At 44.2% G+C, this 27,419-nt stretch overlaps 1 protein-coding gene across 1 annotated transcript; it reads right to left on the minus strand.

Annotated features, from left to right (window-relative positions):
- Positions 1 to 5,131: 5,131 nt before the first annotated feature.
- PTGS2 (prostaglandin-endoperoxide synthase 2) lies at positions 5,132 to 13,108 on the minus strand. The gene is made up of 10 exons (XM_056356259.1): positions 12,798 to 13,108; positions 12,211 to 12,327; positions 11,962 to 12,105; positions 11,360 to 11,503; positions 10,802 to 10,983; positions 9,875 to 9,958; positions 9,442 to 9,688; positions 8,171 to 8,457; positions 7,923 to 8,070; positions 5,132 to 7,774 (listed from the first exon to the last, which is right to left on the minus strand). Exons 1-10 carry the CDS (start codon positions 12,847 to 12,849, stop codon positions 7,368 to 7,370), a joined length of 1,812 nt encoding a protein of 603 aa, XP_056212234.1. The 5' UTR covers positions 12,850 to 13,108; the 3' UTR covers positions 5,132 to 7,367.
- Positions 13,109 to 27,419: the final 14,311 nt, after the last annotated feature.

Here is a 27,419-nt window from a genome sequence, read left to right on the forward strand (position 1 = left end):
AGCAGGGTCACTTTTCAAAGTCTCACTTCTCGTTAAATGCTTGGTTTGTTGTTACAGGAGGCGCTAACTTCGTCTTCGTGGGGGGTGTTCATATGATCCTTAAATTTTCCTCAAAATGAGGCAAGCGTGCTTTTTCTTTCTTCAGGCTGAGGAAGAACGTGTGGGAACTTCAGTACAGTGTTTTATCCGTCTCTGCCTACTGAGTGGGAGAGCTTTTATAATGAATGAAAAGCATAGCTGATCCAGAATGCAGATTCTGGAGAATATCCAAGCTTATTTGCTCTACAGTAATGCCAGCTCACTTTGGGGATGATTGTATATATACTGCTTGATCTGTAGAAGGATTTTGCATTTCATGGTCAGGTTGAGAAATGGTTGTTCGCCGTTAAGACTGGGTCTGTTATGATGACAAACTGTGAAACATTTCACCTAGCAAACAGTGAAAAAGAGCTGGTTTCATTGTTGCAGGGCCAGAAATACATCCTGAATTTGTCTGAAATTCTATCAGTTTCTTGGACACTGAGAAAATTTAGTCCATGTCTAATTTAGAAATGCATTTTTTTTTCTGCTTTCACCGAAATTCTCTGCGCCATAAAAATCTCAGCCCTGGTTTATTTGGAATGGTCTCTACTTCCCTACTTCATTCGACATACCCTTTCTAACAGCTTCTCTAAGATGGGATTGGATCATCTCATGTAACATCCCAGCCTTATGTAAGAACTAGTATTTCACAGCTGAGCAAGCTCAACGCAGTTTTGTTTTAATTATTACCTATGAATGCTACTTAGCAACTCTGCCATTATTTGTTAGGCAGGATTAATTAATATTGTCTAGGCAACAGGCTTGAAAGCCACAACTGAAAGGATGTCAGGTTGTGTTAGTTCTCAGGGAAAGGTTTGAAGGTGCCAGTCAGCATCACAGCTTTTAGCCACGTTTTGTTGCTTTGTCACAGTTCACTCAAGCTTTCTGAGGCTTAAAATTATACTGAATGATTGATGCATTTGCAGTCTCGCAGAGGTGGATTTTTATACCAAAGCTGCGTTGCTTCTCAGGGTCTGGGTCTCATCTCCCATCTCTGAAGACCTGCCAGCTTAAATTCAGAAATACCCTTATTAGCAGCCACATGCTATGGCGTTACGCTAAAGCCGACATGATTTGCACAATGTTTCCTTGAGGAACGTTTATGAAAATATTTTCTTTGGGAGATCTTCATGGTATAGGGAAAAGCAAGGGGAGACAACATGCCATTTGGGGAACATGACTTCTCCAGCCGCCACCTGGCTGCTCCACGGTACTCGGTGTGATGGGCATTGCTTTCACTCTTTTGCTCATTTCAGTGTGTGCGTGTTTAAAAAGTTTTGTGTGCTCCCATAGAAGTCTACCACAAATGCAGTCCTTTTGCAGAAAATGAATAGGTGTTAAAATTACCTGTCAGCAGGGCAGGTTTGAACAAGGATGCTTGCACACGCCTATATCCACTACTGTGTAAGCCTAAAGTAATGAGCTACACCTGGTTACTGTGAAAAAATAAAGTGCAGAGCAAGAATGTATTTCCCACAGGATCCTCCTTTACTTTTTGTCAGTATTTTCAGTTTTGCCCTCAGACAGAAGCATGAACTGCTACTTTGCTACTATAATAAGTAAAGATGAGGCGCAAGCAGGATGCTCCTAGTTATGTGGCATTTTGTATTTTCCCAGTGCCCTTCTGGTAACAGCTACTAATAAACAGAAAAAAAGAAAAAAAAAAAAAAAAAAGTAGGATTACATTTGGTTAGAAGATGCAATGTATTTTCAACCTTCTGTAGACGTGTCCTGCAATGGGCTAGATCCTTGGCTGATGAGTATGAGCAACTCTGTAGTGCATTGGCTTGAAAGTAGATGCCTTGAAGATTACTTGCCTCCTTCCCTCAGATCTGGGGTTTCCATGTTTTGCTTTCGATCTGATGGCTAATACCTGCTGGATAAAATGGTTTGGCTTTCCCAGAACTGAGGACAAGCAACCAGCATGAGTCAAACCTTGAGCGCTTTGTACCCTGCCCTCTCCTGATGGTAAGCTAGTGAGATCTCACCACCTTTAATATCCTCTCTCTACTGATGGTGCTCAGCTCCTAACTTGCCCAGGCCACCTCTGACTCTCTGGTTTCTCAGGCTTTAGTGTGGCAGAAAGGGAATGCTGAGATTTTCAGTGCAGTTTCAGGATTTTCAGCCAAGGTAATCCCAGAAAGAAAATTTTCTGAATTTCTTGTGCTATTTCTTTCCTTCTTACTTTCTTGACATCTACTTTCTTGTTTGTCTCGCTCCTGAATGGCAGAGGAGGAATGTAGTGGTTGGGGGTTTGTGCTGTTATGATCAGTCTCTTGCCACTACTAATAAAAATGTCTGAGCTTAGAGTAAGTAAACACAGGAGTCACAGGAGCTTTTATACTAATTTTTAAAAATAGAGGAAATTTTAAAAATATCAGAGGAAAAAAAAAATTCAACTTGAAACCAATCATGTTGCCTCTCAGCTAATGTTATTTGCAAACAAAGTCCAGATTAAAGGACGAGGAGCACTCAGCTCTTTCCAAGGAGAGTTTTCTCCGTATGATGTTTCTTTGCGATGCTGCTGTATTTCTGCCTTGTGTGCTGCTTTTCACGCTAAAAAGCAAAAAGGTTAGGATCACTCCATTCATCTCCTTTTCCATATTTAGAGTATATAACTACAGCCTGCTCCTTGCTGTCTTATATAAATATATATGTTATATAATACATTCTTATAACTTGCAGGTTTTCACCTTTCTGGTCTTCCAAAGGAAACAGCACATTTTTGCAATAGGTTTTCCCAGAGCTGTTCACCTATTTCAGTAGCAGTGAACAGGCAAAGAACAAGCGATGCGTCCGCTCCCCTCTACCTGGGTTCCCTCTCTCCTCCCTACCCTTCCTGCAGCTTGGTCAAACTACCTGTTGGCTTTTCTGGATTGCTGCCGAAAGCTGAAGGGGAATTTTCTTTCAAAGCAGAAGCTGCTTGTGGTAGAAATGTCTCCTGAAACCCGGGTAAAGCAGCTGCCTTGGGAGCGTTAGCGCTGCAGCATAAAGGTCAGCACGCCTCCAGCGAGTGTATCAGGAGTAATAAACCTGGTCAGATGCCCACGGGGCTCCGACTCAGTGCCTGTAAAGGCCTCTTACGCAGTGGGCAAGCGAGCAAATGACGTACAGCAAAAGCCCTTGGTAAAGGTGATGGTGTATGGTGACCTGCTCCCAAAGCACGGAGCTCTCGTGCTCCTTGATGGACTTCCCTCCAAGGGTATGACTTCAATGCTGAGCCCCCCTCCTTTACCACATTGCCTTGGGTGAAACACTTCCCTTGATTCAGGCTGGAGAACAAGTATTTTGCAGGGCAGGTTTCCTCTGGGGACTATTCTTGCCTTTTGTATCATCAGGACATGCCCCTGCTCAGAGGGAAGGAGGAGCTCCTCCAAAGATCGAGCTATCTCATCCATTGTGCACCAAACCCATCTGGATTGGCCCTTCCCTAATTCGGGCAGCAGCCACCTGAAACACCTTCTCTGTGGCTGACCTCGCTGCTGCTTTCTGACTGCCCCGCTTGCCGTGCAGTGCCTTGCCCCCTTGGTGGCAGTGGCCGAGCCCATCCTCCTCCCACCGAAGCGACTGGCCTCGTCTTCACTTGTTCAACTTCCCCTCAAAGCAGAAACATGTCAAAATGAATTAACCTGCAGAGCAAATGAGTTGACTGGTTATTAAAGAAAAAAACCCACATTGCTCATATGTGGTCTTCACATGCCTCTGTTCACTCACAGTCTCCGCCTGCGGCCAGGACAGGGATGGGAGTGATGCTCTTGGGAGGGTCCTTTGGGTGTTGCGTTCTTGGGGCTAAAGATGGTCACTCATGTGACGAGGACTGAGTTTTGAGGAGAGTTGCTGGAGGTGTTTAGGTGCCTGGGTACCATAGAAACACAAGGAAGCTGCACACTGGTGGAGATGGAAAGGAGCTATAGAGCAGAGGCAGGAGGACTGTCATATTCCCAGGGCTGGAGGGTCATTGGGAATACAGAGCTGTGGGTCACTAGCAGGAGCCTTGGGCCAAGGAGGATTTTGGGTGGTTGGAAGGAAAGTGACTCTGGGTGAAGGACTGTGGCTACGGGGTTGGTCACTAGGAAGAGGCTGTGAGAGGATGGGGCACCAATATTGGGATGGGGGAGTACTGGAGACGGTCAACAGTGGCATGGTAGTGGGGGTCTGAGCACAGAAGTGTGCTTGACGTGACATTTAGTTGGTGGCTGGGTGGAGGTGGTAGAAGGTGACTGAGGCAGTACTAGGTATGTGATCCCCTTGGTTGTCTCCTTTATAGCTTCCCCTCACTGCTTATCAGAGATGAAAATTGTAGGGAAGAGACAGGTGTCGGTGTCCTCAGAGGTGCTCTTCATAGGAAAGGAACATGTTGCACCATTTCATACAAGCCCTGTCTCTTTATTAAGCACACCACTGCTCTTGTCCTAGCCCCACTGCCCATCTTTCCAGCTTGTTACTTTGCAGAAGGTTAGCCGCTAACGGTGGCAACGGTAACAAAGCAGGACCTTTGTGCAGAGAGAAGGCAGGCAATGAAGAAGTGGCTGCAACAGCTTCAGTTCGCTGTCTGACAACAGGGACAAGCCACCACTGCTGAAAACATGCTCAAGTGCAAAGACCTTCCCCAGTGGTTGCCCACACCCCAGAGCAGCTTCCCCTTCTGGAGCACGGCAAGCTTGAAGGGAAAGGCCTATGGCCTGCTCTGGCTTGGGACAGTCAGCACTCTGAACAGAGGTGAAGGGCCCGTGGTTACCCCAACGCGGGGCTGCAGCACTCCAGTACCGCACTTGCCCCTCTAGAGCACTGCTGGCCTCTGTACTGGAGCGGCTACCAGCTGGCTGCCCTAGGCACGTCGTGGTGAAAACCCTTTTCACTGGTGAACAAGGAAGGGCGGGGTGGCAGGAATAACCATACAGGCACCTTGGGTTTGAGAGATGAGAGAATTTAATGCTGTTAGTAATCCCTTGGAATTCCCACTTGAGATTAAACGGAGAAATGAGATAAAAAGAATAGTTTCATACTAAATATTGCTGAACAAAATCACAAGCAAATGAGCCCATACAGGTAATGTTTTCAAATTATTTATATAAACAATTGCATTTTAAAAACATTCTTGTCCTACAAAAATAAAGTGAAAAACAATTCACAGAATTTTAAATAAATAGTCTCATACATACTTATCATGAGCAACTTGAACCCAGCCAAACCCAGCAGGTTGGGTCACAGATAAGTGACTGTTGAAATGTGGCTGCAGAGTACAAAATGCAGTGAACATGATTCATTTACGAGGCAGCTTGTAATATAACTCAAATGACACGGTCTGAGGAATTCCTCTTTTCCTACCCCAAAATAGAGACCTGTCTAGACTTGTCTCCCTTTGACTGAAAGCCAAACACTTTTCCTTGTTCACGGTAGAAGGGTGCTCTGAAGAAGTGTGTTCCAAAGATGGGTCTGAATGACAGTCACATGTTTGACAAGTGCCCAAGCAGGGTTCACTTATTAGCACATACAGTACCATCCACCTTTTAATGCGAGGTTAGTGAAGTTTTTTCCCTTCTGCGTGCTTCAAACAGCAAAAAAGAAAACAAATGCCCTTATTTCTCCCGAAGCACTCATACCAAAGACCACCTCAAATCATTCACTGGTACTGACTGCGACAGGAGATCTTGATTCAGCTCTTCACTAACAATTACAAACTTACACAGTATAAGGTAATCATTGTCTCTAAACAAATCAACAGAAACAGAAGTCACAGTCAAACTATACTACTGCCATAGCCTTTACAAGTGTTTGAGAGTCAGATGAAACATAAAACTCAAGTCCTTTTCCACAAGTAGTCAAGCAATTTTGGGCAGGGGCACAGAATACCAGGTTGCTGCTCTATTCCAGTCTGAAGTGACTTTTTCTTTTTACCTATAGTTCCCCAGCTGTTTTTATGGGAAGATCATCTTCTATATTTCCTCTCTAGAAATTAAAAAAAGATACCCTTATATGCAAGTCTGAAGTGCTGGTACAAGATCCCGTGCAACTTCTTATGTGTCCACATGAGAATAGATATTTTAGTGCTGACCAGAACAATTACATCTAGGAGATTTTGTGCTAGCTAGCCAGTTTTAATTAAGCTGAAGCCACTTAAAATGCCTCTGTTTATAAGTTATAAGCAAAACATTGTCCCGATTATCCCTCCTCCCCCCAATAAATAGAACTAAGTCATGAGTATGGCTTCTGTGCACAGACATAAACTAGCTTCAAGTCCTGGTCTTCTGTATTAATGTCTCTGCCGTGCATTTACACTGCTTCCCAGTTTTCATTATTCCCCAATAATCTAGCTTTGTGTACCCAAAGCATGTATACAACAGCCACATCTTTAACTAAAGCTAAACTGTCCATTAAATAAGATTAAAATTATATTATCAAGTAGACCAGAGAACTACAGCTATGAAAAGAATACCAGTACTTCGGACTAAGTTTAAGACCTCCCCAAACTTGCACAATAAAACATCTGTATCAAAATATAAAACAGCCTTGTATTGCAGCCTGAGAATCAGTTATTTCTAAGCTCAGTACCTTATTATCACCCTTGTACACAAATAATACTTGTGACATACGCTTCAAAAACAAGTAGGATCCAAGAGAAGTTCCATTTTCTTTAAATAATTAAATTAAAAAGGTATAATGCCACATGAAAGCAGATTTACACATAAAAACAAACATATAAGTTACTATACAAAGTGCCTTATTTGCAATGAAGGAGAGGTAGTATAAACTGTAAGTGCAATGCATTCTCTGACTTTACATAAATAGGTGAGTCTCAAGTATAGGTATTTTCATTAGTCTTGGAGTGCTCATACCGAATTCATAACCTTTTCTAGTAGTTTTCATTAAGTCAAATTTTTCCTGTACTTTTAGTTCAATGGCCCATTTTTCAAGTTTAAGAAAGTTGCCAAGGCAATAGTTTGCTTTTGTAGTGTTAAGTGATCTATCAAGTGAAAAGACAAAAAACCCCCCCGAAACGCACCACCAACACCCTTTGTCAAGTATTAAAACAACATTTTAAAAAAAGTTGGAACCTTTGTCCACTTTGGAATACATAGTTCTGTTACAGAAGACTTTAAACAAGGGATTCACCACTGTAGAGCTCAAACACAGAAAACCCCTTTTGTAAGTGGAAGCCTTACCTAAGTAAGGAATCTAGGACAACCCCCACAATGAAGATAATCAAGTTTCTGTGGTTTTTTGGTTTTAAACACTTTTAAGCCATAAATAGAATAAGTTATATAGTTAAATAAATAAGTGGATTTTTACAACTCAGTAGAGCGCTCTTTCAGTAGTAGTGTGGGGTTGATATCTTCCATTGCTCTTTTTGAGGTACTAACATTAATAGTTGCCTCTGTGGGTTCAGGATTTAAGGTGTGGAAAGCAGTGAAAGGGCAGCCTTTCACGTTGTTGCAGACGAGCTTCTGTAAGGAGGCAGTATTGATTATTTCGAAGCCCACTTTCCCACCGAAGGTGCTAGGTTTCCAGTACTCAGGGGAGCAGATAGCATTTCCCATCAGTCCTTTCAGAGAGAATGGTGCTCCGATCTCCACCATTGTTTCACCGAAGATGGCACCTGGTCGTGGCTTTTCTACGAGAAGACCTGGGTACAGCTCCATAGCATCAATGTCTCCATAAAGCTCTTCCAGTTCAGCTGCCATTTCTTTTTCTCCTGTAATTATTGATGAATAAAAGCGGTAAGTGGAAAAACCCTATTTTCATTGCAAGACTGTCCTTTTCAAGTCCAGTAATAGCACTGCAGGACTGTTAGCCATTTAATAGAAGGGCCCTTGTTTGTCAGGAAGGATGAAAACTGTTACCTGTAAGTTCTTCAAATGATTTGAACGGTTTCAGCATGAAGTGTTTCCTGTACTCATTCAAGCTCTGGTATCTCATTTGTCTGCTTTGGTCAATTGAAGCCTTTGCTACTTTCTGTACTGCAGCAGGAACATTTCTCCCACCAGCAACCTATTAATAAAGATTAAAAGTAGTAAGATCTCCTAGTAAGTCAGGAGAAAGTTGGAAGTATATGTCTGTTGGTTCACTAGGAGCTTGAGAAAGTACCTACCCTGCCAGCACTTTGCTTGGAGAAAGACTTCACCATATGGGAAAGGCCATGTTCCAGCATTATAGAGTTGTTGTAGAGGAACTGCTGGAAAGTGTATTCCTGGTCATGTATCTGGAAAGTGTCAGGCAGAAGCGGGTGCCAGTGGTAGAGAGTATTGAATTCGGCTGCAATTCGGTTCTGGTATTGAAATCGCTGGTTGAACAGCAGTTCAGGATCAAACTTGAGTTTGAAGTGGTAGCCACTCAAGTGCTGCACATAGTCCTCAATAACAATCTTGATTGTTTCTCCTGTTGGTCAATAACACAGAAAAGAATGTTTGCAGTGCTTCCCTGAAAAGCTTTAGGTGGTTATCCTGCTCTGAGAGAAAATACCATTTCTGAACTGTTCTAAAAAAATACTAGAGTGATCAGGATAAACACTTCAATTGTTCTGTAATAGTGTCTAGAAAGTAATTCATACATTTTATGTGACTAAGGGGTGGAACAGTACTTGAGATCCCAAGAGTTTTCTCTACCACAGCCAAAGTGTTTTCTGTAGCCTGCTTCCCTGCCCCCTCCACAAGACAGACTTCTTTGTACGTTCCACAGAACAGCACACATCAGTATCTACATCATGTTCAGTTACACAACACTTTCTAGGCGAGAGGTATGGGATAATGAAGAAAGTTGATATGTGAAAGTACCTCTCAGCTTCTGAGCTGCTTAATACAGTTGTCTGGGTTTACTGTTTCAGTCAGTTTGGACAAGATCTTTCCAAGCTTAGTGTACATTGTCGTTTATATAAGATGAAATACCACTGAATTAAACAGAAGTATGCAGAATTACATTTTACATAACTTCCTTAACTTCAGATTTAATCACAGCCTTTCTTTTGAAGCATACCTGAACCAACCCAACCCCAGGGGAGAAAAAAAAAACAACCCAAAAACCAACCACCACAAACAAAACCCCACAAGATCTGACAGTCTGAGGTCACCTAGCCTCACATGCCTTCTCTGAGAAGGAACCTTAACTTCCTGCTTTTTCCCAGTTCTTTTTCCCTTTGATAAGGGAATTAAGCATCACTTAGCTCAGTTTTATTCAGTTCTGTCTTTAACATTGCTGGGAGGAAGCTGTATCCAATACAATCCCAGTGACAGGTCACAGAGGCTCAGATGTATGCCCTCACACACCCATTTAATAGATTTCCATCTTAACTACACCAACTGCAGCAGATAACGGCTAGAAGTGTCACTCAAGAAGGTTAGAGTTGCATGTAGATGTGACACTCACCTATCAGTATGAGTCTAGTAGTTTGGAACAGCTGCTCATCATCCCACTCTGGATGCTCCTGTTTCAGGATGTCACAGACCCGGTTGTGTTCCCTCAGCCATATTGTAGCATACATCATCAAGCCCGGGACCAAACCAAACACCTCCTGCCCGACAGAAAACTGCAAGTGTTCAGGTACGTGAGGAGGGTAGATCATCTCTGCCTGAGTGTCTTTCACTGTTGGTGGATACATTTCTCCATCAATCATCTGCCAGGGAGGAAGAAAGAACAAAGAGAGAGTCTTAAGCTATGATGTTTATGAGTTAAGCTGTCTTGACTCTGTTAGTGCCAACTTTAGGCTTACATTTTAGATCGACTACACCATGCACAGAACGCTAGTTTAGGAAGTGCATGTCATCCAATAAGGCAGCAGGAATTTTGAGATAAGACATACCTGGTATTTTAGCTTTCCATCTTTTAGAAGTCTCAGTTTAAGTTGTCTCTCCAGAGTCTCTCCGTAAATATGATTCAAGTCAACCTATAAAACAAAAGCATTTGTAACATGAAGCCAACCCACATCTTTTGCTATTTAAGGATACATCCCACTTCTATGGATGCCAATAGGAGTTCACCCCTTAGATGTTTACCTTTTAAATATACTATTGTTACCTTATAATATCATGCACAATATTTAATGTGAAGCCAAACTATTTCCTGGCAACTGGAGCCATCTCCACATAACAGCAATTTGTTGAATTGCCAGTCAATTTACAAGGACTCTGTTTAAAGTGTCAGCAGCTTTCTATTATGCAGACAGCTCTTTGTATATACACACATACGTATTTTATAGCTTTGTTTTAGACCTACATATTACATTTGTATTGAACAACTCTTTGTCCAAAGGCTGCCTGTCTTTTAGGTGAAGATCCTAAATCAAAGTCTGCTTTCAAAACTCTTGTTAAACTAAGTCTCTTTGACTAGCAGCACACAAGATATTTTGCAGAGCTGGATGCCACTCCTTGCAACTGATAGAAAGAGTCCAGAGAAGTTCTGGACACTCACCAAATCAAACATGCTTCAGGTGAGAGCAGGTTCTTGGAAATAATAATAAAGAAGTCATAGAGATCACTGTGCAGATATTTTAAACTGCACCACATGCTTTGCACAAGCAGTTCTGACCCAGGAAGAGATGCTATCAAGAGCTGGAATTTTTCCTCAGGAGAAGTTGCAGAAGGGGTAAGCCCACTAGTTTGTGACAAATTTGTGTGCACCAAAACATGTACTGGTATTTGTGTACCCTCACAACCTGCAAGATAGTTCTTAGAAGCTACTGAGCAGCTAGAATGTAAGTGCTGTGTTCAAGTTAAAGGTATGATCATACCCCATGGCCGAGAGCTTTGGTGAAGCCAGGTCCTTTCTTGTGGTCAGTCTTAAAGAACTGATGAGTGAAGTGTTGGGCAAAGAATGTGAACATCACATTTGTGCCTTGTGGGTCAGGAATAAATTTTTTCCTTAGCAAAAACTTCTCCACAATCACTTTCGAATCTGGAAGCTCTTTCTTACCTGCAAGAGAAAGCAGTGAGATATTCAAGCATAAACATAGTTTTCAATACTTAGTTTTGTTGCCAACAAAAAGGCTTAAGACTTTCAATATATTATTGAAGGTCAGTAGCATACAAATAAAGGGCAATTATCTGCTTTTCTATCTCACTTTTTAAATTTTGTTAGGAACTTCTGAATTCCTTTTCTAGCATGTAACTCAATAGTGAGAACCACAATAGTTATCTTTTAGGTCTTACAGTGTATCCAAAACTTGGCTATTCTTAAAGTCAACTACACTAAAAAAAAAAAGTATAGACAAGCAGGTCTCACAGTATTTTCTAAGAGGATAAGTAGACATTCCTAGAAGCAAACATTACACATCTCATTTATTCCTTACCTTTAACACCCATTGGTGTTGGGCAGTCAAGTCCTACTGGTGGAAGGCTTCTTGTGTAATAGGAAAGATTGGAATAAGCTTCCCAGCTTTTGTAACTATAATCACTATTGTAAGTTGGTGGACTGTCAATCAAGTGTGATCTCGCTGTAAAAAAAAAAGTATTTGATTCTTTAAACTGTACATTTTGGTCTCAAAAAATAGGTCACAGGGCCAGATCTTTTCCATACTTTGGCAGCAGTTGCATTAACAAATTCTACAGGTATCAGCTACTGATGTTAAATGGGATTACCATTACTGAATGACAGGAGTGGGTCCTGGATTGTCAGCTGGACCCAACTATTAACACTAGCAATTTGGTGCTGCATTTACGCTGGCAAAATCCTGGCTTCTATCAGAGATTAGAGCAAACCCCATTTTCATTTCAAAGAATGTTTCATACAAGTCTGCACCATGCAGAAGTCTTAAGTTTTGGTTAGAACGTTTCAAATCTTAGTGCAATTTTGGTTGTTAACTTTATATACAGACCAATCAAGTGCAGTATCCTGAGTCCTACAAGTAACTTCTGCCAGTTAAGAGGACTAGAAGAGAGAACTCATACTTACATGTTAATACGTATCTCATAATAGCATCTCTTAAGAATGGAATGTCATTGATGATATTCCAGGCTCCTTTGAAGTGGGTGAGGATGTAGTGGACAGTATTCGGCAAAGGTTTCAATGTTAGCCTCAGCCACGTGAAGAATTCCGCTGTAAGCATTGATGGAAAGATGGTGTAAATTAGCTATTAAGTATAATCTGCAATCCTGGAATTAAATCTCTTTTCAGGTAAATCAGAGAATTTGGGATACTTACGTGTTGTACAGTTTTCCCCATAATATCCTGTCCTCGTGCAGTCACATTCGTACTGATCCAGTCCTGTTGTCATGCACACGCCCCTGTTCTGACAGGGGTTGGAGCAGCAAGGGTTGGCTAGAACGAGAAAACCAGATGCTGCGGTTGGGATCTCGCACGGCTGGGATCCCGCACAGCTACACGGCCTGGCCGCTCCTCTCACCGCGCCGACTTCCCTAACTTAGGCAGACGATGCCCTGAAGTGCAGTGCTTAGCAGGAAGGCTGAGTGTGAGCATCCATTCACACCAGCCTTTGGGCTACTACAGGTAACAGCAATTAGTAAAGGTGAAAGAATTTGTCTCTATTTCCCGACAGCAATACAGCCCCTCTGAAGGGTCAGGTTATGTCACACAGGCCAGCAGAGGCCTGACATCCTTTGTACCGTACGTCAGGGATTTGAGAAATGGCAAGATAATACAAAGCAGTTAAAAAACTAGAATTAATCCATCCCACGGCTGAAAAGCAGGGAACAGCACTCCCCGCGCACGGTTTGGATCGCGATCCACCCGCGATCGGCCCGCGCCTGCCGTGAGGGGCCGGGACTCACCAGCGTGGCCGGTAGCCAGGAGCGCGGCCACCAGGGCGCAGGGGAGGAGCATGTCCCGGCGGGGCTGCGGCTGGTGTGGCTCAGGCTCTGCGGGTACTCGTCGCTGAGAAGCCCTTAACGCTGCCAGGGAGGCGCCCGCCCGGTTATATAGCGCTGCTGCAGGCCGTGACTCACCGGCCGACACCCGCCCGCCGGAAACGACGGCGGAGTAGGGGATTTCGCTCTGCGCGCCGCCCCGCCCCGCCGCCGTCCCGCTCCCACCTGCCGCGGGCCGGGGCTCTCCGTCCGCCTCCGCGGCCGCCACGCTGCGGCGGGGGGCACTGAGGTGGCGGCGGACGCGCCGTCGTACCTCGGCCGGGCCCGCCGCGGCTGCCCCCGCCGGCAGCGCCGGGGGCGGGCGCTGAGGGGAGCACCCGCCTTTAGGGGGGATGTTGCAGCCGGGGCCCCCCGTCCCTTTCGGGGAAGAGGAGGAGCGGGCGCGTTCCTAGAGGCGCTCCTCACTGCCTGGCTCGTCCTGTCCCCTCGGCGCCGCCGGCCTCTCCTCAGGGCAGGGCGGCGGGGAGCCCCCCCCCCTCGGGGCGCCCGGGCCTCACGGCGCTCGGCCCCGCCGCGCCTGCTGCCCACCGGCGGCCCTGGCGCCCAGAGCCGTGCCGAGCCGCCCCCCTTCCCGCCTCAAGTTTTCTGACCCCCCAAACCCGCCCGTTTGCCAAGTGATGTTCTAAAAATGCAGCTCGTCACCGCAAGTGCCCGCGGTGGGGCCCTGCCGGCGGCCTGCCCCGCGCTGCCCTGCCTGGGACACCGCCACGGAAGGCGCCGGCCGGCGGGAGAAGCCGAAGGGGCGGCAGGCGCCATGCCAGCCGCGTCTGGGGCCCCGCCGGGTCGCAGCGTCGGGAGCTCGTGGGGCTTAGATTGTTAACGCAGTAATTTTAATATGTGCCTTAAACAAGTGGTTGGGGGACTTTTTTTCCCCTCACGTGTGTGAAAGGGGCTCGCAGCAGAGCACTTGTGTTGCAAATGAGTGTGCACAACGGGGAGAAAAGAATACTGAGCGTATTTAACTTTGTTTCCATGTATTTGTGTTTCTGATGAGCCCAAATCCCCTCCTCGGGCACCTCATTTTGAAATGACCGGTGACTTTTCCCCAGTGCTTTTCCTTTGAAATACCCCCCGCCGCTCTGTGTGGTCGCTTTGTAAACAAATCTTTGCTCATTTCCTTCAGATGCTGCACAGATTTTCCCATTTGAGGATGCTTTACCTTTTTGTCATAATTGTATTATGTGTGTATATAATCAGCACACTCTACTACTATTTTTAATCTTTGTTGCGTGTGGAAAATGTGTTACGAAGGAAGTGGGCTGTAATGCAGTTGTGTAATTCCCTACAGCGTGGTGCTGGGGGCTCACTGCAGCCTTCCCGTTGCACTTTCACCCTTGATGTCAGCACTAAACACTACATAAAATCCGTTGCTATTTCAATGAAGAGATGTTTTGAGGTTCGGCGCTGATTGTGTTTAAATTGCAATTCAGTGACTACAGAAAGTGGATTTGGTCCAGGTGAAACAAAACCTTATTTTTGGCCCACAAGAATTGTATTGTGGTTAGTGAATAATTTGTATACATCAGCAGTAGGTCATCCTAGATGTTTTAGGGAATGGTGCACGAAAGTCTGTAATCACAGGATCCTGCTGGCATAGGGAAAGGCATATATTATATATTTATATATTTGCACGCATACGTGTAAGATAACCACTGGCCTTGGTCATATGCTTGAAGCAGAGTGTGGCTGTCGGCAGCCTGCTGCTGCGTGAACTGTAGGTCACTGCAGTTGTGGCTGCGTGCAAGTCTCGTTGTTGTTGCTCAGCCCTATCAAGTGTGAAAGGGGGATGCTTTGTTCCTGCATTACCAGGTGTCGTGAGCCAAATGACTATGAAACACTGGTAATGTCCAGCAGAGCAGGGTATAGAAAGGGATTCATGGTATGCACGGTGCTATAGATCAAGGGTCTGGCTTCGTGGATTTTATATGTCCATTTTATACTCACTTTATTCTCCCTTACAAAGCTTTTATTGATGCTGTTAAATAATAAGATGCTACTGAAAACAGTAGGTGAGTGAGACATTACATTTTAATAAGGTGCACAGGAAAACGTAAATCCAGATAATGTTTCTAGGGTATAGACCCAGCAACATTAAGGGGAAAACTGAAGTAACTGTGTCCGGCTAATTACCCCCAAAATGACAATGCAAAGCTAACTACGCTTTGTTTTGGAGGACCCTAGGTATATAGGTAGCTGGTATCTCTTAAAGTTTTCTATTATTGCAAATAACCGGTATGCAAACTGAGCAACAGGGTGGAACTTCAGCCTTGGCAGAAGACACTTCTTGGGAATTGGCACTTTTTTACAACTGAAAAAAGAGCAGCACACTTCATCTTCCACCCTAGCCTACATATGGCGCAGGTTTGCATCTCACTCATGAGGAAAGGCTGAGAGAGCTGGGCCTGTTCAGCCTGGAGAAGACTGAGAGGGGATCTCATCAATGTATACAAATATCTTAAGGGAGTTGTCAAGAGGATGGGCCAGGCTTTTTTCAGTGGTGCCCAATGACAGGACTAGGGCCAATGGGCACAAACAAACACAGGCAGTTCCGTCTGAGTAGGAGGAAGAACTTTGCCTTGATGGTGGCAGAGCCCTGGCACAGGCAGCCCAGAGAGGCTGTGGAGTCTCCTGCTCTGGAGACCTTCAAACCCCACCGGGATGTGACCCTGTGCAACCTGCTCCAGGTGACCCTGCTTTAGCAGGGGTTGGACTGGATGGTCTCCAGAGGTGCCTTCCAACCCCGCCTGTTCTGTGATTCTGTGTGCTCTCTGTAAGTTCGTTTTTGGCTGAGGAAGGTCACTTGTGCACCTGATAGCTGCAGTATAACTGAAAGGATTCTTCAGCTTTCGAAGATGAGAGAAAATCAGGGAGATATGGTAATGATGTTTTGCTGAAGGCTGCTCTTCCCCAGTTTTAGGGGGATTGGCTATAATAAAGAACTGGTTATATGTGGGAATGGGAATTTTCCTTGTAAGTGAGATAGTTTGCTGTGGCAGGATTCACCACCAGGTGGAGATTTTATCTATCAACTAATAAGAAAAGTGCTGCTTTTTTTTTTTTTTTTTTTTTTTTTTTTTTTAGGGATATAAACCATCTTTGCAAAGAATCAGTGTTGGTTTTACTTCTGCAAAAGTTGCTTTAAGTACTCTTTGGTCCAGATGAAAGCAGTTTGTGGAACCAGAGTAGTTTCCTCAACATCAGCATTCTTCCATTGGCTGAAATTTCTGGAGAGGAACACCTGAAAGCTGTTCCTGTTTCTATTTTAGGTTTAACTGCCTACAAAAGGTTGGATATAGAATGTGTATCGAATTTATACCTCTTCACTGAGGTCAGGTTACTATTTCCAGACGGGGAGATGGAGCAGCAGCAGGGAAAATGTTGTCCCCCAGCACTGGTGCTGCTCCCCTTTTTTGGAGTCAGTTTGTACTGACTCCAGAAAATCCAAGGCAAATACTATTATTCTAATAATAATGATTTTTTCTGAGATGACATTTCTGTGGAAGGGAGATTGAGGCTTTGCAAAGCCCACAGCATGTCTTCCTTGCAAGGCATGTACAGCCTTTAAGCACGGTTTTCAAAGCAACAAAATCTCACCAGCAGATGCATTTTTCACCCTGATTATTTTCATTCATTTTATCTGTAGCTATGGTTCAGTGGGAAAAATTAGTAAATTCCTCACTTCTCATTGGGAATACTTGCGCCCCTGAAATAAAATTTGGCTCTGCCATTCTCAGATGTTTCTTAACATCTGCACATGGAACTTGTAATTCTATACATAGTGGAGTACAAACTAATACAGATTTTTTTGCCCCAGTAGTAGGTAGAACCCCACATGACCTGTTTTTCACAACTTTTAAGGAAGCAGAAGGATTCGCTGAGGATTACTGCCCACTTTTGCTGGATGTTTGTTTATTATGGTATAACATGATAAATGATGATATGCAGCCCATTTTTACTCTTCTCACTACTTAGATGATACCTTATTTGAGAATAAGCTCTATCATTTACAGTCCAAGCCACAGAAAGAGCTGTTTTGTAACTGAATGTTGCAAGGTTAAGCTGTCATCAGAAACTGTTAAATAGAAGACAGGAAAAAAATAGAGTAATTTTAAGTAACTTGAATATAAAAAGATAAATGGATAACTTGAAATACTTTTTGTTCTTCCAGAATCTCAAGTTGTAGCTATCAAAAATGAATTTGAACAAATACTTGAACGACCAGCTGCTAAAAAATAATTAAAAAAATTACTTTGCCATCAAATGCATGGGAATGACCCCCAGGGGCTTTCACTGTGAGCTAGATGCTGTATACGTCAGGGAAATGTGCTAACCAAAGGGCAAGGTGAATTAGGATTTATAATTTGCTGACGTGGGGGGGAGTAAACACTGCTTGTTTATAATATTACCACTTTATAATCATAGAGTACCTCCACAAATTGGTTTTAAAATCAAATATTAAGACTTTTTAATGCATTTTTTTTCTTGTCTGTTGGTTTCTAGCTGTCCTCCTTCTGTATGGTCTAAGAACTTAAGGTTCATAGACAGCATGTGAGTTTATTCTTATTTTGTTCATATTTGGTGAAAATAACAAAATAATATACATTTAAGTTGCAGACCTGTTAAAATTGTGTCCATAGCAAGTAAAAGAGTTTTGGTGCCTATCTTAAGAGTTATAGTATCCCTAAGATTGCTTTTCCAGGAAAAAGAGTTGCATCTTCTTGCTAGTTCTGCTTGCTGGTAAGTTGATTGCATGGTACGCTTTGGAGTTGAGACCAAGTAGAACACAAGTAGCTGTCTGAATGCCAGGATGCTTTTGACTTCTGCCAGGTTTCACCTGTGTAGTGGAGTGTCTGGCCATTTCCAAGATATGCCTGACTAACAGAAAGGCTCTGATGGAGCTGTGCTGCTGTGAATATTCAGGAGAGAGAGCATGAGGCTGCAAACACTGCTTGTTGTCCCTAGTGAGGTACTGATAAAGGGAGCTGCTCACATGCACTTTAGTAAGCAACCAGTATTCTGAAACAGCGAGTGGATGACACATGGTGTTAAACAAGGGTGTATTTCTATTCGTAGTTACAAAGATCCACATCAGAGCCCTGTCAGGTTTATGTTCACCATGAGCTCAGAGGTGTAACATGCAGCATACGTACCTATCGCAGCGGCTCCAAAGGGAAACTGGTGTTTGTGACACATGCACAGAAACATAAGTGAAATATTTATATGTATTCTATAAAATAGAATGAAAAAAACCATATTTTTTCCCTATCCATTTTTGGCATTTGCAGGTTTCTAATGAAAAGAAAAAATTGTCCAACTAGTAGGTTGTATAGTATCTGGGGATATGGAAAGAATGTCGGTAAAACGGAGTCCTTGCATCAGCTGGTTCAAAGGGCATCTGCGCACTTCTTGGTACGTGGTAAACATCGATTTGTTAGAAAACTAGAGAGAAAAAGAACACAAGAATTGCTTATTAATAACAGCTAAAATTCAAATCTCCGCCTTATCCAAACCTAGGTTGAGTCCTTTGCTTTGAGAGGTGACTGGACATTGAATTCTCATTCTTTTAAATGAAAGTTAATGAACGAAGCCTCAGCAGAATGGCTTCCAGAACCGTGTTTTGTTTTTCAGATGAAGTGTATTAGACAATATTATTCTTTTCCTCATTGGCAAACTTGGTAGTCACAAATTTAGTCCTGCTGGACTAGTTCCTGAAAAACAAGCCCTAAATGACTTAAACTGAGCTCGAAGCACTCTAGGACAAACTTTTTCCAAGGAGTGTAGGTGAATGGAGTATGAAGTACAGCATCTTTATCCCATATGATAGTTTGAGTTTGAGGCAAAGACTGACTGAAAATTTCATCCTCGCTACCATTTTTTTTAGGTGGCAAGACTTACAGTGTCTTTTTATGGTGAATTTAAAGGAAAAGGCCATAAACAGAAGTTAGCAGGTTTTGGCAGCTGCACTCTGGATCAGATCTGTGGAATATTTTTTTAATTTCAAATAATTTTTCAGAGACCTTGTTTGGATACACTCATCTATGGGATTTTCTTCCTATTTGAACTACATCTATTGGAATGGAAAAGATTTTTCTTTGTTACCTGAATGAAGAAAACCCTAGTTTTCTTTATTGGCAGTTGGCTACCAAACTTAAACTGTGATCTTCTCCACTGTTATGATTCAGTTTTCTGCAGTTTTTTGAACAGAGCCACTTTTTTCTTCCTCCATGCAGCCTCAATATACTTGGTATTTCCTATGTAGACATTTGATCATAGTTAGCTCTGAAAATATGTTAGCTCTGAAAATACGTAATGAGATTTTGTAACTCCCTTACATAAAGAAGCATTAGCTGACATTTTATCTGCTTTTTGTCATCTCACAAAACGGCTGTAACTCATATCAGGGTAATTGCTTCGGTTATGCCATTTATAATAAGCACTGTATATCAAAACACTCAAAAGGAGATCTTGTGGTGGAAAACTTCCACAGAAAATCCAACCGTTTGAGAGAAGATTTGCAAGTATTACGTTCCTCATTGCAGTCTCATGCTTTTTTGCTGTGCAGCTGGAAAGCTGGTCTGTTGTTACGCAGCAGATACCGTGCTTTGTAAGTCTCCATTGCTTTCCAGCATGCTGAGGTTGAACTGGATAAAGGAAACTGGTAGGTTTTACTGAGTAGAAAATTATTTCAGCATAATGCCTTTTTACAAAAAGCACCTCTTTGGGTACTAAAGCTTATTTAGTTTAAATCTTTAATCCCTTTTCTCACTCAGTGTACAGAAAGTAAACATTATTTCTGCAAAGGGGACGTGGTTTTTTTTTCTATAAGGGCATTTGCAGAATACATACCAGATCAATTTACAACAGTCCAAAAACTGCTGTTCCACCTAGAAACCTCTACGCTGCACGGTTTTGTGAGGCTTCCTGAGAATTCATAGTTTCATAAGGTGAGCTGCCTTTGGTGATTAAAAGAAGTCTACAGGTCCTGTAGCTACAACATGCATAGGTGTATTCATCAAATGCTTAAATATAAGAGCTGAACCTGGGATGTGATACAAATGCCCCTTTGTCATGTAGCTGAAACCCAGTCTTCTGTTACGGAGATTTATATTGTGTCTCAGATACAGTCACTTGCCAAAGGAGAAAAAAGCAGCAGCACTTTAGCATAAAGTGCATAAAAGAAACCATGATAGGGTTTACTGAGCAGAAGGTTGAATCTATCTCCAGTTAAAACATTTATCCACATATGTATCTATATATAGCTAGTCCACATGCATAATCATATATGACTATAAATCATCTGTATTTTACATAATATCATCAGGCACTCAAACAAAAATATCAAGCTGCACAAAATTTGCACTGCCTAGGTGCAGTGTATATACTTCTTCTAATGTAGACATTTGTCTGCTGGGATGCTGATTTTTTTCCTGGAAAGCTTTGATGTGCAGGGCTGTGCGGAGTGGTACAGTTCTGTGGGCGGTTACAGTTTATAAAGGTATGTGACTGCCTGTGACAGTGCAGGGGTGGAACTCAGGCAGTTCATGGTAAACTTCTGTCTGAAAAGCATGTTTAATGTAAGTATCGGGATATTTTTATAATCTTAAGTACATCCCATCATGATTTGCCACTCTTAGCTATGGATGAGTTTTCATCAAGGTCTAATATACTGCAATAATTTTTCTATATGTGAAACTCACCTGTGAATAATAATTGTGAAAGCTTATGCATCCAGTGCAGTAGGACTTTTTGTTAGGGCTTTGACATTTTCAATACGTGATAGGACTTTGATGATCAATAGCAGAACCTCATGAGGTAGGTACAGCCACAGTGCGCATAATAACATTCAGCAGAGATTTATTTCGGTGCAAGTCTGTGGAAGCATGAGCTGACCTCAACTTGTCCTCCAGTTTTCAAACGCTGTTTTGCAAGTATTGCAAAGGTTGCTGTGTTGGTTGCTGTGACACTGCTGTATTTACTGTGGTCAGCAAAATAATTTTCAAGTAACTCCATTATGGTTTGCAGTATGATCAAGCATGGCTTGTCAGGTAATGACATTCAGTGCTCTCAGAAGGGGGCAGCTCCACTCTGCAACTTCTTGTGAGCCTTCACTCAGTGCCCACAGAAGATGCCATCAATGTATATTCTTCATTGTAAACTAGATGTGGATAAAAATGTTGATATTAAGATGCTGAATTCATTAAAACTTACTCTAGCTCTTCACAGCTGGGAGGCTGGAGCAGTCATCTGGTGTCAGACAAATAAAAATGTTCCATGACACAGATCCCATGGCAGCCCTTTGGGATGGACTGTTGACTGTGCCTGCACAAATTACAGTAATAGCATGTGCTGGGGTGAGGACATTCCTGGGGCAGGTTGTGCCCAGTGCAGGCTACCCAAACTCCCAAGTCTCCTTTCTAGTCATCTCCCTTTCCAGAATTGTCAGGAGTGTTTTCCAATATGTTTATAATGCCTTGTCACTTTGCCTCGCTTTCAACATACTCTTACAATTCACAAAATCGGAAGAAATTAAGAAATAAAAGGGGTGAAATGATATTAAATGAGCTGGTTACTGTTGAAGGAAAAAAAGACACCAGGTAACTGTTCCCCGTTAACCTTTTCCTTAAAAGGCCTTTAGAAACTCAAGCAAGTGGGTGACTTGCTGTAATTATTCATAGTTACCAGTGGGAATTGAAGGCACTTGAAGAAATATTGTGAGTTAAACTACTCAGGTCAGAACAAGAATTTTAATCCAGGAATATTCTGCCAAGAAAATGTATGGCTCAGGAGAGAAAATCTGGAGAAACTCCTGCTTTTTTCTAAGTGAAATTAGATGATTACGAAGGAGACATCACATCATGTTATGTCTTGCCAAGACATATGACTCTAAGCAAGGGCAAATAATTTAGAAGTTGTTCAAATGCTTTTGTGCTTTTAGGGATAGCCAATTATGTAATGGCATAAAAGCTGGCTGGCTTGCTGGGCTTAAAAGCAAGCCTCCAAGGGAAATAATGCCATTGTGATACTCATCAAGAAATAAAGTCTCACTGGTTTTAATTTCTTTTCCCTAGAATTTTCAATTAGGGACAATGTATAATGATCAAAAATATAAAAATGGAAAATAAGGAGATACCAACACTGCAGCGGCTCTAAGAGATAAGACCCACAGCCCAGCTAGTTTAGTGCCTTCCAGGGAGAACATCTGACATATGCTTTTGGTGCTTGAGCTGTGTTACAGGTTTTGAACGGAGCATCATCTGCTTACCACTTCTGTTTGTGTTATCTTAGGGAAGCAGAACCTGGTGAGCTGCACTGCTGCAGAGCACCTTTTCCTGTAGGAACACTCCTTCACAAAAAGCCAAATGAAAGGATGTTTTCTCAGAAGTGGCTGTGCTGGGTACTGAATTGTCAGCACACAGGTTAAAGGACTAAGCCATGCCTAGCTGAACATCTCATTGCTGTTTGTAGGAGTAACACACACAATCCTGTGAACATTTTTTATTATTGTACTCCACATGATTTGTCCTGTATCATGAATTTTGATGACGTTTCTTTGGTAAGCAATTGTAAATTTGGTTTGATAGTAATGTGACTCTCTTCCACTATTTTTCTGTTTGTCCAGAGGTGGTCTTTAAAATATTTTTGGATTTATTTCTTATCCTAACCATGAGTGAAGAGAAGATAAATCATACCAACTCAACTGAAAACATTTCAGCTTGTCTTGTTCAGTTGTTTCCACCAGCTGTGGAAATTCTGTGCTGGTGCCACTCTGTGCCTTGCTGTGAGCTCCTTATAGGTAGTTCATTAAGTAAATGAGGGCCCTGCAACATGTTATGGCAATGCATGTTATTTTGGGTTTTCATTTCACATGGCAGTTTTCCTGGGATTGTTGCCAGGACAGTTGCCAAAGACCTCAGGCTCGTCCGCTGAGCTTTGGCTTGAGGCCAGGTTTGGGTGCAAATAGCAGGGTGTATTTCACCATTACAGAGTTCTGTCTAGGGAGCTCATTTTGTGCGGGTACCCCCAAGGAGGCATCGCTTCTTTAGGCCCTCACCAGTTCCTTTGAAGTGACTGGTTCCAGACCGTTGCAAAGGCCATCACATCTTGAGGTGGGCTCTCCGTGGTTTCTAGGTCAGCAGACAGTGGCAGGGCCCATGGGGATTACCGCTCCCAGCTGGCTCCCGGGGAGCTTTTCTTCTGTGCCTGCAGCTCCTCAAGAGTTTCAGCTCTTGCTGGGACAAAAATGCCTGACACTGCAGCGTGTGTCGTTCCTCTTGACTTTTTTTGTAGGGAAGAGCCATAGCTCCCATCAAATAGCTCCCCTATGGCTCGCTCTAACCACAAACGCGGTCCTGGAAGGCTCCTCCACCCTCTCTCCTGGACTCGGTGAACTTGGATGATTCTGGGACAGGCCCCTGGGCATCCTGGGGTAGCTGTTAATGGAAGTGTGGATGTGGCAAGCAAAACCTCGTGAACTTCCTCTCAGTGAACTCATTTGAAATAGCTGGCACTCCTGCCTGTATCAATTAAATCCGAAGTCTTTAACGTAAAGTACTTCTTAGCTGTTGTAACTTGGCTCTTGGGGATTTTGAAATGTTTATGGACTTCCCAGAGGGTAGGAAAGAGGAGAAATATTTATGTGTAGAACATTTTGTCGTTTCACTTGGCTGGTAAGAATGTTAGCCCCCTTGCCCAAGGCTCCTTGTCCCCTGCTCTTTAACACTAATGAATGTAAATGACATAAAAGCAGTACTGTGAGAAGTCATATATTATTGTCACACTGTAAGCAATACTGAATGGGGAATTAAAAAAACAACAAATGCAAATCACTTTGCGCAGCAGGAATTACTAGGTAATCCAGGTAACATCCTGTAGTGGATTTGCATGGCAAGGTTTTGGTAGTGGAGGGGCTACAGGGGCAGCTTCTGTGAGAAGATGCCAGAAGCTTCCCCCGTGTCCAATGCACGCAACGCCAGCCGGCTCCCAGACAGACCCACCGCTGGCTAAGTCTGAGCAAGCACCTCAGGGGCAGCACATTAAGAAGGGGGAGAAAAAAGATATGTGCAACACAACTGCAGTGGAAGAGAGGAGTGGGACTACGTGAGAGCAGCAGCGCTGGCACCCGGGTCGGGGCAGGGGGAGGCCGGGGGGCTCCAGGCGCCGGAGCAGAGATTCCCCGGCAGCCCGTGGCGAAGCCCCCGGCGAGGCCGGCTGTGCCCCCAGCCCATGGGGGTCCATGGGGGGGCAGATCCCCACCTGCAGCTCATGGAGGACCCCACGCAGGAGCAAGTGGGTGCCCAAAGGAGGCTGTGACCTGTGGGAAGCCCACGCTGGAGCAGGTGGGTGCCCAAAGGGGGCTGTGAGCCATGAGAAGCCCACACTGGAGCAGGCTCCTGGCAGGACCCGTAGCCCCATGGAGAGGAGAGCCCAGGCTGGAGCAGGTTTGCTGGCAGGACTTGTGGCCCTGTGGGGGACCCACACTAGAGCAGTCCGTTCCTGAAGGACTGCACCCCATGAAAGGGACACATGCTGGAGCAGTTCTGGAAGAACTGCAGCCCATGGGAGGGACTCACGTTGGAGAAGTTCATGGAGAACAGTCTCCTGTGGGAGGGACCCCACGCTGGAGCAGGGGCAGAGTGTGAGGGGGAAGGAGCAGCAGAGACACCGTGTGATGAACTGGCCGTCACCCCCATTCCCCCTCCCCCTGCACTGCTCAGGGGGAGGAGGCAGAGAAATCGGGAATGAAGTCTGGGAGGAAGGGAGGGCTGGGAGGAAGGTGTTTTTCTGATTTGAATGGTAATAAATTGAACTGATTTCCCAAGGAGAGACTGTTTTGCCCAGGATGGTAACTGCTGTTTGATCTCCTTGTCCTTATCTCAACCCATGAGCTTTCGTTATATTTTCTCTCCCGTCTGGTTGAAGACAGGAGTGATAGAGTGATTGTGGTGGGCACCTGGTATTCAGCCAGGGTCGAACCCCCACACATCCTTTTTCTATTTGCCGCATTTCACTGTGCATGTAGTGTAATGGTATCGGTTGATTTGTTCCAGCTCCCAAACAAGTCTCTGCAGCTCCATCGAGATTTACATTGCAGTGTCTTCAAGTCTTATCCTGGGGGAGGAATCTTGTAATGATTGCTGATTCCCTGGAAGTCCTCCTCAGCACAAGGCAGTGTGAGATTAAAGTGAAATGACGAACTTATGCACAACATCAAAATTTGAACAGTTAAAATGTCTGTGGTGAACAGGAGTAAACCAAGCCTGTACGCAGCTCTCTGTATTCAAACATCCAAAAGGTTTCTGACACTGCTACCAGCCCATCAGCCGGATAACACTTCCCTAACTGTAACTTCGAATGAGTTCCTATGCAAAAACTGACTTTAGGCTTGCAGTCATCAAAAATAGTGTTGATTGGCATAATGTGTTTCATTTTATATCCTAAGCATGTTTGGATTTTATTCACATGAAAATTTCAAAACCTCCCCTTCTCAGGGTGTTCTGATTCCAACTTAACTAGGAGGGTAATTTTAATTTTCCTCTTGATAAACTGTTTCGGTGTTGGTTTTTGGGTTTTGGTTTGTTTGGTGGGTTTTTTTGCTCAGCTGCTTAACCAAAATATTAATAAATTCATGCAATCAGCAATCATAAAATCATTTAGGTTGGAAAAGACCTCCGAAATCATCAAGTCCAACCGTTAACACAGGACTGCCAAGTGCATCACTAAACCATGTCCTTAAGCACCACATTTTTTTTAATACCTCCAGGGATGGTGCTTCCACCACCTCCCTGGGCAGCCTGTCCCAAGGTTTGACAACCCTTTCAGTGACGAAATTTTTCCTAATATCCCATCTAAACCTCCCCTGGCACAACTTGAGGCCATTTCCTCTCGTCCTGTCACTTGTTATCTGGGAGAAGAGACTGACCCCCGCCTGCCTACAGCCCCTGCCAGGTAGTTGTAGAAAGTGGTAAGGTCCCCCCGAGCCTCCTCCTCTCTAGAAAAACAGCTGCTCCTCATCAGACTTTTTCTCTAGACTCTTCACCAGCTTCATTGCCCTTCTCTGGACACCAGCACCTCTACGTCCCTCCTAAAGTGAACACCCCTCCCAAAAATGAACACAGGATTGGAGGTGCAGCCTCACCAGTGCTGAGTACAGGGGGACAATCTCTTCCCTAGTCCTGCTGACCCCATGTGTTGGATACAAGCCAGGGTGCTGTTGGCTGGGCTGTTAAAGGCTGAGGCAAAGAAAGTATTAACTACCTCAGCCTTTTCCTCATCCTCTGTGGCAGTGTTCCCTGCTGCATCCCATAAAGGATGCAGACTCTCCTTGGTCCTCCTTTTGTTTCTAATGCACTTGTACAAACATTTGTTGTTATCTTTTACGGCGGTGGCCAGGCTGAGTTCTATACTGGGATGTGCCTCTCTAATCTCCGCCCTGCATAAACTCATGATATCCCTATTACAGTGCTCCGGAGCTGCCTCCCCCTTCTTCCATAGGTGGCAAACTCTCCTTTTTCCCCTGAGTTCCAGCCAAAGCTCTGTCCAGCCAGGCCGGTCTCCTTCCCCTCTGGCTCGTCTTCTGGCACATGGGGACGGGCTGCTCCTGCGCCTTTAAGACTTACTTCTTGAAGAATGTCCAGCCTTCCTGGACCCTTGGCCCTTCAGGAATGTCTCCCCAGGGACTCTGCCAACCAGGCTCTTAAACAGGCCAAAGTTGGCCCTCCAGATGTCCAAGGTAATGGTTCTGCTGACCCCCCCCACCTCCTCACTTCTCCAAGAATCAATAACTCTGTCATCTCGTGATCACTATGCCCAAGACATCCTCGATCACCACATCACCCACCGGTCCCTCCCCGTTTGCAAACAGCGGGTCCAGCGGGGCATCTCCCCTGGCTGGCTCACTGACCCGCTGTCAGGAAGGTCTCTTCCACCCACTCCAGGAACCTCCTAGACCGTTTCCTCTCTGCTGTGTTGTATTTCCAGCAGACATTGGGGAAGTTGAAGTCCCCCACGAGAACAAGGGCTAGCGATTGTGAAATGTCTCCCAGCTGCTTATAGAATGTTTATCTGCCTCTTCACCCTGGCTGGGTGGTCTGTAACAGACTCCCACCAGGATATCTGCCTTGTTGGCCCTCCCCCTGACCCTTACCCGTAAACACTCAACCCTGCTGTCACCATCATTCAGCTTTGGCAGTCAAAACACTCCCTGGCAGAGAGCCACCCCATCACCTCTGTCTTTCTGTCTTGTCTGTCCTTTCTGAAGTTTTTGTAGTTATCTATTGCAGGACTCCAGTCACGTGAGTTATCCTGCCGTGTCTCTCTGATGGTGACTATGTCACAGCCTTCCTGCTGCACGGTGGCTTCCAGCTCCTCCTGCATGTTGCCCATGCTTTGGTGATCGGCACACATGCACTTCAGCTGTGCTATCGATCTTGTCTTGAACACTGGCATGCTGCCTCCAGGCTCATGTCTGACAAGCTGGGTTGTATTCCCTTTCCCCTTCAAATCCAGTTTAACGCTCTCTCAGTGAGC

This window comes from Falco biarmicus, chromosome 11, assembly GCF_023638135.1.
Source record: "Falco biarmicus isolate bFalBia1 chromosome 11, bFalBia1.pri, whole genome shotgun sequence".
Taxonomy (NCBI): Eukaryota; Metazoa; Chordata; class Aves; order Falconiformes; family Falconidae; genus Falco; species Falco biarmicus.

Coding starts and splice junctions, on each gene's coding strand:
- PTGS2 (XM_056356259.1), bottom strand. CDS start 12,849: ATGCTCCTCCCCTGCGCCCTGGTGGCCGCGCTCCTGGCTACCGGCCAC. Junction 12,106..12,210: donor TGGGGAAAACTGTACAACAC/GTAAGTATCCCA, acceptor CAATGCTTACAG/CGGAATTCTTCACGTGGCTG. Junction 9,959..10,801: donor CCAAAGCTCTCGGCCATGGG/GTATGATCATAC, acceptor TTTGTTTTATAG/GTTGACTTGAATCATATTTA.